The 14495-nt window shown below is 43.4% G+C and overlaps 1 protein-coding gene across 1 annotated transcript in view; it reads right to left on the bottom strand.

The window, feature by feature from the left end:
• cadps2 (calcium dependent secretion activator 2) overlaps positions 1–14034 on the bottom strand; it is a 208828-nt gene extending 194794 nt beyond the window's left edge. Inside the window, 1 exon segment of the mRNA XM_022764550.1 lies at positions 13687–14034. Coding sequence (XP_022620271.1) covers positions 13687–14034 — 348 coding nt within the window.
• Between the last annotated feature and the right edge of the window lie 461 nt (positions 14035–14495).

Here is a 14495-nt window from a genome sequence, read left to right as displayed (position 1 = left end):
CAAACCAACGAGCTCAGAGACAGAATTAGAAATTCTTTTTCCATTTCCACCTGAGACACCTGCGATCCATGTGCTAGATGTAATTAGCATCACTCCCTTCAGACCGCACACGAGAAGAAGATAATGCGTTACATTGGAAAGGACCTACAGCTTTTTACATTATGTTGTAATAACTCAGAGTGAAGTCGAGGGGTAAAGCTCCAGATGAGGGGGGGGGGGGTAATCTGATGACACGCAGGGAGGTAATTAAAAGGTTTAAAACGGGATGAGCGTGCGGCTGGGAGGGAGGAATCCAATCAGAAGTGACTTTGGTCTGAAGGGTTCAGCTATGAAAAGAAAATTGATTGCTTCTACAAAAGGCATCATTTTCAATTTCACACACGGAGATCCGCAGAGTTCATGACAACACAAAGGAACAATAGAAACACACAGGAGCGAGCGGGCTGACGCTTATTAATGCCACAAATCACCACAGACAAATGAATGATTTCAATACCAAGCCGTTTTCTGTGAACATTAAACCTACAGTGGTAAAAAATAAAATAAAAAATGTTTTGTTTGGAGTTGAAACTCTGCTCATTCGGGGGAGGGGGGGAGGGGGAGGGGGATAGATGGCTGCTGATAACTGAACATTAAAGTGAAAAATCGATTAAAACAATAGCTGCGGCCCTGCTGGAGCTCCAGCTCTACACTCAACGTGATGGAGAAGCTTCCTGTGAACGACGATAAATAAATAAATAAATACATACATAAACAGAATCACACTGCGCTGATGCACAAGAGCCCAAAACATGTGGCTCACGCTCCACTGCTCTGCTCAAGTATAATGACTCTGAAAGAGAGAACAGACATCTGTACGTTTGTATCTGCACATTTCACAGCTGCACGGTGGAAAATCTGTGAAGTTTACGTGATGCACAGATCAGCTGTGATGTCATCCGAATCTACGCATTGATCATCCACGCGTCACCCACCTGAACCCATTACTTTCCACAATTTAGATACCCGCACCTGACCACAGTAACATACGACACTGAAGCAGGACGGTTTTGAATTAATAAATTGAAAGTAAAAGTTCTTATGTCACCGCTTCTTCCTGAACAGTCCAGAGTCTAATTCATGCCCGACGGTAATGAAGATATCTTCACATTTTAGAGAATAATTCATATTTTACTCATATATTAAAGGATTAATCGCAGTGTCCGTGGATGTAACTGTGACCTGCGTGTGACTAATACTAAAAAAAGAAATGTAAAAATCTAATTCAGGTATTTGTTATTTCACTTGATAAAGATGTTGAACCTGTGAGAGACAGACTCTAACTCCAAAAATGGACAAAGAGGAGGGACGTGTGTGGAGCAAGCATACGCTCACCCAGCTGTCACTCAAAGAGGCCACGCCCTCAATCCTCCATAACTGTAGTCCTGAATGAAATGTAAACAGGTGAGTTATATAAACAGCTGTCATGAAGGAGGAAATCAGCTCTAGAGACCAAAACAGTTTCTGTACCAGGCTGTAAACATGTTTATTTCTGCTGTAAAGTTTTAACATGGGAGTCTATGGGGACTGACTCAGTGTTGGAGCCAGACTCTAGTGGTCGTTAGAAGAACTGCAGCTCCTGGTTCTTCCATATTCAGAACAAACTTTATCCAAGCCCGCTAAAGCCTCGTTAACGTATCATTCCCATGTGAAATCATTTTTTTGGCTGCAGATTATTGGCAGGGCATCACATCAGTCTGCGGTGGAGACCGAGCTCAGCCTTGAAGGAAACAAGCTGTTTCCTCCATGACACCTCCGTCTGACCGGAGACTGGAGGCTGGAGCTACAATCAGCTGCCTGAGAGGATTCACTTGTTTTTGTTTTTATTTTTATTTTTAAAGGGGATGTATTACACCCAATCAAATCCTCCACCAAGTTTAGCTGTGAGAGAGAATTCAGTGTTGTTCCTGAGAGAAGCAGCCGGCGGATTTTTAAGAGAGTTAGGTGGAGGTGGAAAGACAAAGACGAAGACGTGACAAACGGCGTGGGATTACTTTTCTTTTTTTAAAACGCGACAGCTCAATTACTCAGGGCCAGGACGCCATCTCGAAGGAAGCATCAAAACAAAGAAGCGCACATCTAAATGACAAACACGAGACACTTTGCATGAAGACAAACTCGACACCTGCGAGTCGTCCTGAGAGCCGCCGTCAGACTACAATCTTTTCCCTCTCAAAAGATCTACATTTGCACTTTACCACACAAGCACAGAAAAAGTCCCAGGAGCCTTTGCACGGGGGGAAGACGGAGCAGGCCGTTGTCTCGACAAACGAGCAGCAGTGAGGACTCCTCCGGGACTTCATTAGTCACCAGAAGCAGCGAGCGAAACCGCGGCTGCCACACGGGGACGTGATGCGAGCCGCTCATCCTGTCAATACCTATTTTTATTTTTATTCTTATTTACAGTGAATCTTGAATATCATCGGACTCCAGAGGAACGCGGATGACGGCGGCCGTCTGTCCGGCCACAGTCTACTGTTAGTGGTGTTAATTCAGGTTCATGTTTTAGCATTGAGGTCGAAGCTGGTGAAGGTGTTGTACTGGTCATGTCCTCCTCATGTAAGGAAGACAAACACCTCACCTCTCTCAGTGGAGTCCAATACAACACCTTTAACTATGACCTCAATAATAACAACACATTGATTTACTGCCACAACTAGAATCTAATTCTGTCAGAAAACAATGAATAAACATAAATGTCAACAAAAAGTGAACACTATTAACTTTCTAAAAGTAGAATTTGTTGTATTGTATTGAAATTAGGACTGCACAATTAATCAAAATCACACTATGGCCAAGTGCAATATCCAAAGCAGCTAAAAAACATTGCTGTGTATCATCAGCACCATAAGCGTTGTGACGCTACAGAGACGCCGCAGTCTACAAATCATATTCTCCAGATGTAAAAGGAAGATGTTTGTTTGATGCAAGACCAAACAAAAAAAGGAGACAGTGCAAGTTATTACAGCTGAAATGTCTTATTACCTCAGTACAGTAGAAATACCGTGTTAACTGAGAAGAATGGCGACTACAGCACGAACATGATTAACTACAACTAGGACTACCGCCGTGTGGATTCATGCCTCCAACCCACACACAAATTGCAGGAATTCCTGATTTACAGCAGTAAATAGCTTTTTAGCAGAACGTGATGATGTCACAGCGAACTTGACCTTTGACCTTTTCGATATAAAATGTCATCCCTTGTATCCTATTTGTACAAAAGTGATCTCAGTCGACCGAGGTTACACTTCCTCACACTATTAAACACTTCTGTGAAATTGTGTCATAATTAGCGTAGGAATTCTTTGATGTTTGTGAGGTCACAGTGACCTTTGACCTCTGACCACCAAATTCTAATCAGTTCATCCTCAAGTCCCGGTGAACATTTGCGCCACATTTGAAGAAATTCCCCCGAGGTGTTCCTGAGATATCACGTTCACGAGGAGGGGATGGACAGAAAACCCATAAACCCGACGCCTCTGCAGAAGAAATAAAAGTTCAGCCCGACCCATCGCTGCACGTATGAAGCTGCACAAGTTATTTTTTGTCTGAACTCCCCCTCAGACCCTCGAACACCGTTATGTGTTGTCACTGTGCGCCGCTGTAATTTGTTTTATTGAGCTGAGAGGTTTGTGTAGGTGAAGAGAGCGAGAGAGCGGGAGGTGATCATCCAGTTCGGGAGGATTTGAGTGTGTGCTCATTCAAAAACAAGCTTCTGCAGGATATTCTGGACCTTCACTGTGGGTGTGCAAATGTCCTGACCAGAAAAAAACAAAACTCTGGTCACTCTTCATCCAAACAGCTCAAAATAACCAGTGTTGCTACATCCAGGAGGAAAACAGCAATGAACTGCACGAACAGGAAGTTAATTTGTCACTTTTTTGATCACTGATTAATTATTTGAGCCACTGGAAAACGCAACAAGATTAAAGCCACTTTTTGCTGTTAAGGTCGTTAAGAAGACCCCTCATTATGCAGCCTGTGCTTGTTTTAGTGGAACAGACAGACAAACCAAATGCGGAGTTCATGCACATGATCTACATACCCCAAGGTTTTAATTCAGACATGGAGGCAATTTGTTTCTCAGCATTGCATTGTTCCAGTTTTTGCCCCATCCCTCCATTATAATCATGTACATCTTTGCCTAAATTGCATTTTTATTCTAATAAAGACGCTAATTTGCTGCTATGGCCATGTGACATCATTTTGCAGGGGGACTGCAGACCCCACAGTTTCCAGGTGTTGGGGTAGCTATAGCTTGTTAAAAACACTGACATCTGCTGTGTATTCTATGGAATTGCATGACTAGCTAGCCCATTAGCAAACACGCTAATCAGAAGCTAACATGCTAGTTTGGTGTGGACCACACTCATTACTCCAGGGGGGCTCTGCCCACATCTGAACATAAACTTCATGGTTTGTAGAAACGCTGGAGAGAGTTTCATGCTTCAATAACCTTCCTCATACAAAATCATCTGCTGCTTTATTTACACTGAGACAAACGAAATCAGACAGCGTGCTGCCGTTCAGGAATCAGAGTGGTGACATGTAACAACAGCATCAGCATCTGTCCTGCCATGCCGCCTCTAACTTTTACACAGAAGTTGACTCGGCTCTGTGACGACCTGGACGGCTAGCTTAATGCCTGAAGAACAATGCAGCCACAGAACGGCGAGGCGGAATGGAGGCGCAGCGTTCCCGCCTTGAACAGGCCGTGGAGAAGGGGTTTAAGAGTCTACCGCCAAGCTAGCAGCTCCGTTGAGCTAATTACAGTCAGCACGCCAACATGCTCATAACGACAATGCTATCATGCTAGTTAACTCTGTTCCCCATGTTAGTTTAGCATGCTAACATTTGCCAATTCGCACTAAACACAAAGTACAGCTGAGGCTGATGGGAAGAAACATTTCACTCAAAACCACAAATACCATGTTAGCGCCAAAGGAAAAGTCAAAACATCAAGGTCAGGAGGATTCATCCTCCATCTCTCATCATTTAAGTCTGTGATAAATTTCATGGCAATCCATCCAATGATTATTAACTATAGAGGCCAACATCGCCATCATAGAGCTAATGCTACGTGCTAGCATGGCTAAAACTGTCCAGACACACATTGTTCCATTTATCCAACATGAGTATTTGCTGATTGTTTTTGTTTATTATCATTGGAAACTGAATATTATTGTGTGTAAGACTGAGACAAAAACATTTGACGAAACGGTCATTAATTAAGAACTTGACTCAATAATTAATCAGTGACATCAGGACTTTGTTTAACCAGTTAAATAACAACAGAGTCTGTCAGACGTATGAAGGTGTTTGTGGGTGATTTTATTTGTTTTAAACTTGCAGCAGAACACGTACTGAACTAAAATAATTCATTGCTGTTACTTCACACACTCCAACACACAAAGAGTTTCTTTGGTTAAAAAGTTTTCATTCTTTTTCATTCTGATCTGTAACAGCAGCCGTGGTTAAACACATTCCCTTAATAACAGAATAAAGACAAAGCTTGTGATTTAAAGAGACTTGACTGTATAAATAAACTCCTTCACTTTCCTCTCCTCCTCCAAAAGGAAACAAGCTGTGGGAAAGAAAACCCACCCCTCTATTCTCTCCATCTTTCCTGCCAGACGTTTCCTGGTCGTGAACTCTTTCTCTCTCTCTCTCTCTGACTGACTCTGCTCTGTGCTCGCTGGTGTTTGTCGTATTGGACTGTAATGTGCTGAAATCCGTCTCTCCCTCTAAATGAAGGTAAACAAAAATCAGCAGCAGGTCAACAGACAACCGTCACGCACAGGTGAGGTCAGAGGTGTGGCTCTAGTTTTAGCCGCTTTGCTTCTGCTAGCTTCTTGAAATTGCTTTAAATTTTATCTGATGTCGTTCATCAGTTATTTCCATTGTTGATTAATCTCTCAATTATTTTTCGGTGACATCTTCAAATATCTTGTTTCATCTGATCATCTTTCCAAAACTCAGTTATTCAGAGAAGAAAAAGCAGCAAATCTATTGATTAAAAAAAATGTTTTAATTTGTCCAGTACTTTTCACTCAGCTGTACTTGGTGTTTACTGCTCATTAGTAAATGTTAGCATGCTAACAAGCTAAGCTAACGTAAACATTCAACATACTAAACATTGCATGTCAGAAATGCTAACGTCAGCATTTCAGCTAGCTGGCTGAAGACTCTCAGTCTTGTGGATCAATGACTTGAACAACTGATTGATCATCACAATTGTAGATTAATTTTCTGTTGATCTACTAATTGATTAACCAACCGATTGTTTCAACACTAAACTACGATATGCGATGTTACACACACACTGTCTGTGATATTTACCATCATCAAACATCTTTTTATTCATTTCATGATTTTTATTTCCCCCGACACCGATGGAAAATTCCTGCAGCATCAACAACACAACGTCAGAAACAGTGAGTTTCACCTTTATCACATCCAGAGATAAAACACACACTTTTGTTGGTTTTTCAATCTCAAACCAATTGATTGCATTTCTTCAAACATCTCTGTTGTAGAAACTATTTGGAGAAAAGCGTTAAACTCGGTGTCCTGTACTTTACTGTACTGTAACGCTGACTGCAGAGTTTTATCTGACTGAGGGCCATCTTTGGCCCCGGGGTCCGGGTGACTCGCTGTCTAATGCTTTTCATCGAGCTCCCTGATCCGCGAGAGTCCTGCTGAGACATCCCTTCACATCTCTGAGAGGAAGAAGAGGAGGAGGAGGAGGAGGAGGAGAAGAGGTTGCATAACCCTCTGAGAAGAGCTCCATCTCGGGGAATCTGACAGGGGAAGGAGAGATGACAAAGGAGGACGGGAGTCGCCTCCAGCAATTCTGTGGCCAAAAATTGCGCCCACTACCCGCTGAAAAAAAAAAACAAAACAAAAAAAGCAAAACACAAGCCTCCGCATCAGCAGAAGTGGCCTCTTACAGCAGAGAAGCAGGAGGAGATGCCGTTTATCTTGTTTGTGTAATAAACAGCTGCCAGGGTATTAGATGTGTGCAGGGAGGGATGCGTGGGTCTCCATCAGGAGGGGGTTTCTGCAGCTATGGTTTCCCTGCTTGGTTTGTCAGGCGCTTGGAAACAGGACAAAAACAGAAACGGCGGGGAAGACCGGCGGCTTCCACTGTTCGACAGCCAAGAAGAGCCAACAGGTGGGAGCTTCCTCGTTATGTCATGAAAAACAAATATCTGACAAATAAGAAAATCAATACACGCATAAATTCATTTCCATTAATGGAAACTTAACTCCACTTGTGACCACTTTCACTTTGTAAATATCATTTCTCTACAATTTAAATGAGAAAAGCCTCAAGGGGCGCAGCACTGAGGATATTCAGAGATGCTGCAGAGCACGAGGTCAACGGCTGTAACAGCATTTACATTTCCCTCCTGGAGTCGAAACTGAAACAAAACCAAGGCAGACAGACAGCGGCTCCTCGTCCACATCTGAAGACACAGACACAGACAGAAAAAGAGCTCTGAAGCAACAGAGTAAAGTTTGTTTGCACTGTGTGCGATACGGCGGACAGTGAGGTGGTTAAACCCTCTTAGCTTCAGGCGGCTGTCCAGCTGTGCTGCTGCTGCTGCTGCTGCTCTGCCTCCCTGCAGCTACCAGCCGCCGCTTCAACCACAACTCTGCTGCAGGATTCTGCTGGTAAAGACCTGCAGACTGCAAAAAAAAAAAAAAAACCCGCCTCCACAGATGGGGGGGAAAACTGCTGTGGCGCAGCTCTGTGGAGCCTCAAACTTTCCAGCTGTAAGTTTTGCTGTCTCATAACATATCTGTTCCCCTGCGCCTTAAAAAAGGAGTTAAGCTGGATCCACCATGAAAAACTAGAATTACAGTCATATAAAATATGAACCATTGGTGTGAAATTCTGTCACAATTGCTGTGTGAAGTCTTGAGTAATGGATAAAAGCGCTTTTTGAGGTCACACATACCTTGACCTTTGACCACCAACATCCAATCAGTCTGTTCCTTGAGTCCAGGTGATTGTTTTGACCAAATTTGAAGAAATTCCCTCAAGACGTTACAGAGATATTGCATTCACAAGGCCAAAGCCACATTTTGTAAAGGCCAACCGTGACCTTGACCTTTGACCTTTGACCACCGAAATCTAATCAGTTCATCTTTGAGTCCTAGTGAATGTTTGTGCCAAATTTCAAGACGTTCTGACGAGGTGTTACTGAGATATCTTGTCCACGAGAATGGGACGGACGGACAACCTGAAAACAACCTGTCTCCAGCTCTGACTGTCGCCGGCGCAGAGGCATAAAAAGGAAATAAAATAATTATTGACTTCTCCTCTGCACTGATCAGATCAGATCTGTAGCTCAGAGCCCGATCAGCTGCTCCACAATCCGAGAGTAAATTATTTATTAGAATTAAAAATGAGCCTCACTGAGCTGTTCGGGAAATAAACATCCTTTATTTTATCTCGACGGCCTTGGGTGAAACCTGGCGTGTTTCCTTCCTCTCGCCTGATTCACAACATGTTTAATCGGCTCCTGGAAGATTTCATCAACGCTGTACGCTTCTTTTGATTTCACAAAACATAAATCAAAAAGCCGTCAGAGACAGAAGACAGAATATTCTGTACTTATACACCTTTTATTACTTTCCGGATCTCATACAACTCAGGAGACTTTTCTCAGCGAGACAAGCTGAGCATTAAAAAACAGACAGATCTCTCCTCATAACACAAAGAAACAAAGACAAGGTACAAGATCCTTTGAGCAACGAGCTGACAGGAAGCTGCGAAAGCTCATTCAGTCCGATCAAACTATGTAAACAAGGAAAGACTACATGTTGCACGGCTGGTTTCTCCGCCTCAGTTTCTCGACAGAACTTCCTCCAAAGCGTCAGGTTGACGGTCGGTCTGATTCCTATCGGTCCCTGAGCTGAGCAGACCTCTGAGAACAGACCTGTCGATGTTTGAAACATGACACAACATGAAGCTGCGATGATGTCATGACTCCAGCAGTTTGGAAAAAGTTTCCAAAAGAAATTTCAGGAATACCAGAGCAGTGAATATTTTATTCATTTCTTACAATTGTGATTTTTTTTTAGAAATAATATTCTTGAATTCCCAGGAGAGGTGGATCTGACTCGGTGGCTCCTTCTGTTTGGTCGGTTTCTTGACTATTTCTTGGCTGTGACCATGAAATTGTGACTCTTACACTTTGGTTTTTTTGTGCGGATAAAACAAACGAGAAGTAACGTGTTAATAATTACGGTAGGAAATGCCATAATACCAGAATTTCGGCATCGACTTGGTCCCGAAGTATCGGTTATTGTGATTCCCCTTCATCGGAGCTGCCGGTCGGCAGACTTTGTTACGTGGACAGAGTCAGACGAAGGGTTTCCACTTTTATATTTATCAACAGATACAAGAATCAAGCATCAGTATTCTCATCAAACCCTTGCATAAACATATTTCCAAAAATATTTAAGTTATTATATTTAGGATTATTACCTCCAATGTCGACAAAACCAGACTGAATGTAGGTACCGACAACCAATTACCCAACATATCATATCAGTGTGGCCTCTGGATGTGACTTTAGGTTTTCGGCTATAACTGTGATGAAGAATCAGCTTCAGAGCCTTGTGTGTAGAAAATTCCCCCAAAGATCAGTTGAATTTGAGGTTTAAAGTTCAGGCTTGACCTTGGAGAAAACAGCTGATGAAACAATCTTGCTTAAAAGGTCCATTTGAGTAGCTAGTCTGGAGCTTTCAGTTGTATCATACAGTCTTCATCAGCAGTTGTCCCTAGAGTTTCCTCAACCTGTGATCAGCAGCTCCAGGTCGTTTTCTCAATTGTTTATCATTAACTGTAAAGAAAACGTGCGTTCACCTGAACACAGCATGCACATCCTAACCTTTTGAGATAAAGCAGGATTACAATTACTAGATATAATTTATCCATTTTCATAATTACATGTTTTTCCTGTCATGTTTTTCAGCAAACACATAAAAACAACCAATGTCATCATTAATGCGTTTTCCGGGAGGTGAAACCCTGAGGTCTGAGCACCATGAATGCCCACAGCGAACACACTGAAGGCAGAGTTTTGAGCGTGGGCCGACACTAAGCATCAGTTTGCATCATTACCTCCACCTCCAGAACCACAGCGACCAGCAGGAAACTGACGGGATTCAAGACAACTGCAATGTTCCCCTCAAGTGTTATTATTAGTCTTCTATTACTTCATCTCCCTAACAACAAGGAGACGAACTCCAGCTCAGTCTGACAACCTGGAGAACTGATCAGATACAGCACTGCTCTACAACCCCAACCCTGAACGTTTACCGTCACTCCAGCTTCGTCTCTACTGTTGTGTTCAGGGGTCATGGAGAGCACTGAGTTTTTCCAGCCGTCTCCACTGTTAACCTTCTGCTCAGCATAATCACCGCTCTCCATCACAGCGAACAGAAGAACGTAAAAAAAACTACAACTTCATCAGATCTGCTATAGCTAAGAATATTACTCGTTTCTCAGCTGTCAACAAAAGAGCAAAGAGTGTTTGACTGAAGAAGAACCCTCATGTGTTATCTCAAAGACACAGGTTACTTTGATGGTTGGAAAATATTCATTCAGAACAAAAGGGGCAGCCACAAAATATGAGGCAAAAATCTGGCTGAGAAAGTTAAAACTCTACTTTGTAAAGTATTTGAAATGTATGTAGGTGCAGATTAATGTATGTGTGTATATAATGTACACAATGTAAATATAGTCACTCTTGTCTTCTATCAAACTGTCAACTGTGAAGCCACAGACGCATTTTGGTCAGCACCGTTAACAAAAGGTCATTATTAAGAAGTATCATCCTCATTGCGTAGCTACTCTTCTTTATCAAGCTATAAAATATGATCCACTTCATCCATGCAACATCTAAAAACAACCCGCCAGTAAAAAACGAGGAAAATATCCCGAAGTTTGTTTCAGAAAAACTAAATGTCTTCCGCCTCCTAAGTATCTGTATTGAAGCCGATTCAGGCGTATTTTTTAACAGACTGGTCCTGGCTAAAATTAAACCAATCAAATGTCACATCCAGGTTATCTTTAAGCTCTGATGCTAACAACACTGTTATAGAATATTTCATCTCTCCTCTCAAACACTTATTAGCCAATAAACCAACGTATAAACCCTTCAGGTAGCAGCTTGACACGGATCGTAGCTTTCACTGGTTATAACGACAAACGTTGCTGGTATCAGGTTGATCAACATTAATTACACAAGTAACTCGATTAAACTTCAAAATTGTGACTTCACCCTATGCCGATACCGCACTATAATGAGTGGACTGTATATACTTAACTTTACTATGTATACCGAGCGTGATTGCACTAATTTTTTGTCACAGTTTAATTTCAGGTGGTAGCTCCATTGTGGACCGGACCGTTGTGTCATTAAGGTAAATGTAAGTAGATGTAAGTGTCAGATCAAACTCTTGATACCCAGTAAAGAGCCAGATCAGAGCCAGAAACGTCACTATGGAGTAAAGGTGTAACTGTGAACGTCATTGACAACACTCTCAGGTTTCACCGATAACGTCGACCAACACATTAAAATTTGTGCTCAACAGAAATGTGATGCGGACCAGTCACATCTGTCCAACACCTGAGGTCGATACCAGTGTAAATACTGACTCAGTGAACCAGATCAGAGAGATCTTCATCACAACAGTGTGGAAATCCAATGGAAACACTGGCTGTTCTCAGATCTGCTTCCCATTAACAGCTCACACTTCGTCAGGTTTCCCTCTGAGGGCTCAACATGACTTATTCTTCTGCAGATAAATCTACTCCACGCCAATGAACCTTTACCCCGAGTGTTTCATCGATTCCTCAGTGCCCGCAGTGACCCAGAGCAGTCTGCGGAGCAGGAGCCAAGGGATTCAAACTGGCAACCCACCATATACAGATACGCCTACTGCCGCCTCCCACCAGGGAGTACAGCAACATGAGGAGCTACTTCCACTGCGAGACGACAAATCGATGTTACATCCTCCAGACTTAATAATGAATTCACACTGTGTTTATTTATGAATCAGCACAGGGAGAAGCAGGACTTCCAGCATCGGTTGGGAATTAAAAGAAAAGAAAAGAAAATCAAGAAGCTTCTGATTTCTCCTGCCGGATTCTCAAGTTCCTGTCTCGTTAACGTGACATGGATTTAATATTCTGAACTGACACTTGTGCACAAATAAACTCCCACGTCCGCCTTCTGTCAGAAGCAGGTTCATCACTCGCACAAACACACAACGCGCTGAATGAAAACGCCTCGTCTGCACATTGAAATTAAACCAACCAGGAGGCAACTCATTAACGAGTTTCCCCAGCGGGATGGGGAGAACATGGGGGGGGGTTCTCCAAGTCTTAACTGGCTTCCCAGCTTGCTTTATTACGGAGAGCTCGCAGGTCCAGGCTGCCCTCCAGCACAGCAGAGACGCATTCATCTGGATGTAACACAGGCAAACACGAGGAGAGCTATTCACCAAATTGGCTGAATGGCTGTTGAATGTGTTGCAGCCAAGGACGGCACTTCAATGCATCCTGCAGTCCAACACTGTCAGAGCACATACTCCAAAATGTAATTTTAAAAAAAGACAGAGCTTCAGACTGAACTAATAGCTCTGCCAGCCTCATGTTTATCATAACATATAGATCTACCCTCATGTACAGTGCAGTAATGCTCAATCAATGCAGTTGTTATAGAGTGCGTGCATATATAACTAATGTTGGAGGGCATTTTATAAGAGGAGGAAGATCCAACAAGTGCCATGTACTTGTTATGTACATGTACATACACGTACATACCAATAGGGCAATTATATTGAGCTTAATACATTGGTACAATTAAAATTGATTTTAATTGATTTTTAAATTTTTCTCTAACGGTGATGGTTCACAAAGATGGTGTTTTAACCTAGTTTCTGATTCAATGGGAGCAGCGTGAATGGAAACCTGGCTTGACTGTGTTAATGTTGATGTTACATAGGCTACTGGTTGTTTGCAATATCCTTTTCCAGGTCAGTTTTAAAAAAAAAAACAGAAAAAACAAACAGCATCTGCTAAAAAAATTTAAAAAAAAAACACTGCGCTCAGTTCCCTTGAATGTCTCCACTACTGTGCCAGATTCCTTTTGGATTTCTATCAATTTAAGGTTGACACTGGGCTAACCACACATGAATACAAAGCACTAATGATTCAAAGACCCCACATTTAAAGAAGCCAAGCTTATGATGAATTCGGCATTCATGTCACACACTGTGCGGCGCTAATTTAAGAAATATTTCCCGATTTTACAGTTGGATCACAATGGTGGCCATCACCATCCAGGGAGTGTTTTTGTACGGCAGCGATGTGGATGCAACAGGAGAAAAAGTAGCCGTTTGATTGAAATAAGTGATTATTGGTGGATCAAATATAAGCCGAATTAATCTGCAGCTCCTTGTGATTCTAAGAAGACTCATAGGTTTGGGGTTTGTTTTATTTACTTAGACAGGTAAGTAAAATCAGCTTTAAATTTACACATTTTCAATGGAAGTTCGCCAGCGCGTCCCTCCATACCAGACAACAGGTGCATGCTGTTTCAGTGTGCGGCACAGACTCACCTTTTGCTGCCGCCGGGCCATGTCGGTGGGCTGCTTGGCGTTGAACGGGTAGGCTATGCACCGCAGGACGAACACATAAATCTGCAGTTTAATTTTCCTCTCCTCTTCCTCCTTCTGAATCCGCTCCCGCTCCCTCCTCTCCTCCTCCTCTTCACCTGTAGCATTGTTTTGTTTCGCACCTTTGCCGGGGGCGCCTCCAGGTGCAGGGACCTGTCGCTGCTGGCCGCCCGCCCGGCTGTTGTTCCCCCGTTTCCCCGCCGAGGACGCAGCCGGTTTCCTCGGAGCCTCCTGGACAACTTCTGGGTCGGACTCCCCGCCGGTGTCTTCGCTGGAGGACGGGTCCAGCATGATTCACGGCGTCGTTTAAAACTCCGGTTCACGCCGACAGAGCGAGAGAAAGACAGAAACAACTGTTTAAGCTGTAGTTTGTTTGTTTTAGTCGACGTGGCCTTAACGGCTGCACTTTACCGACCGACAGTCTTGCCCCGCCGCGTGAAGGTGGTGTGTTTGGAGACACGACCTGAGAGGTCCGTAGGGTTTTTTTTTTTTGAGTGGGGAGGGGAGGGGAGGTGAGGGGGGGCGGGGGTTGGGGGGGAGGGCGGAGTTTTAATAGTTAATATCTGGAGGTTGTCCGCCTTCGTTCCGTCGCACCATGGATGAATGTGTTGGAATGGCAGCGCGCGCCCGCCGCCCTTGCTGGCTGCCGCACGGGGCTCGCGCGCCCCTGTGACTGAGCGCTCCTGCACACAGGTGAGCAACCTGTAGCTGCAACCAGAGATAGGGGAACTCCAGAGAAGAGGTCTCACTCC

The sequence above is a fragment of the Seriola dumerili genome, unplaced genomic scaffold (assembly GCF_002260705.1).
Source record: "Seriola dumerili isolate Sdu_G_001 unplaced genomic scaffold, Sdu_1.0 BDQW01000550.1, whole genome shotgun sequence".
In the NCBI taxonomy this organism is placed as follows: Eukaryota; Metazoa; Chordata; class Actinopteri; order Carangiformes; family Carangidae; genus Seriola; species Seriola dumerili.
This window is presented reverse-complemented; position numbering and strand designations above follow the sequence as displayed.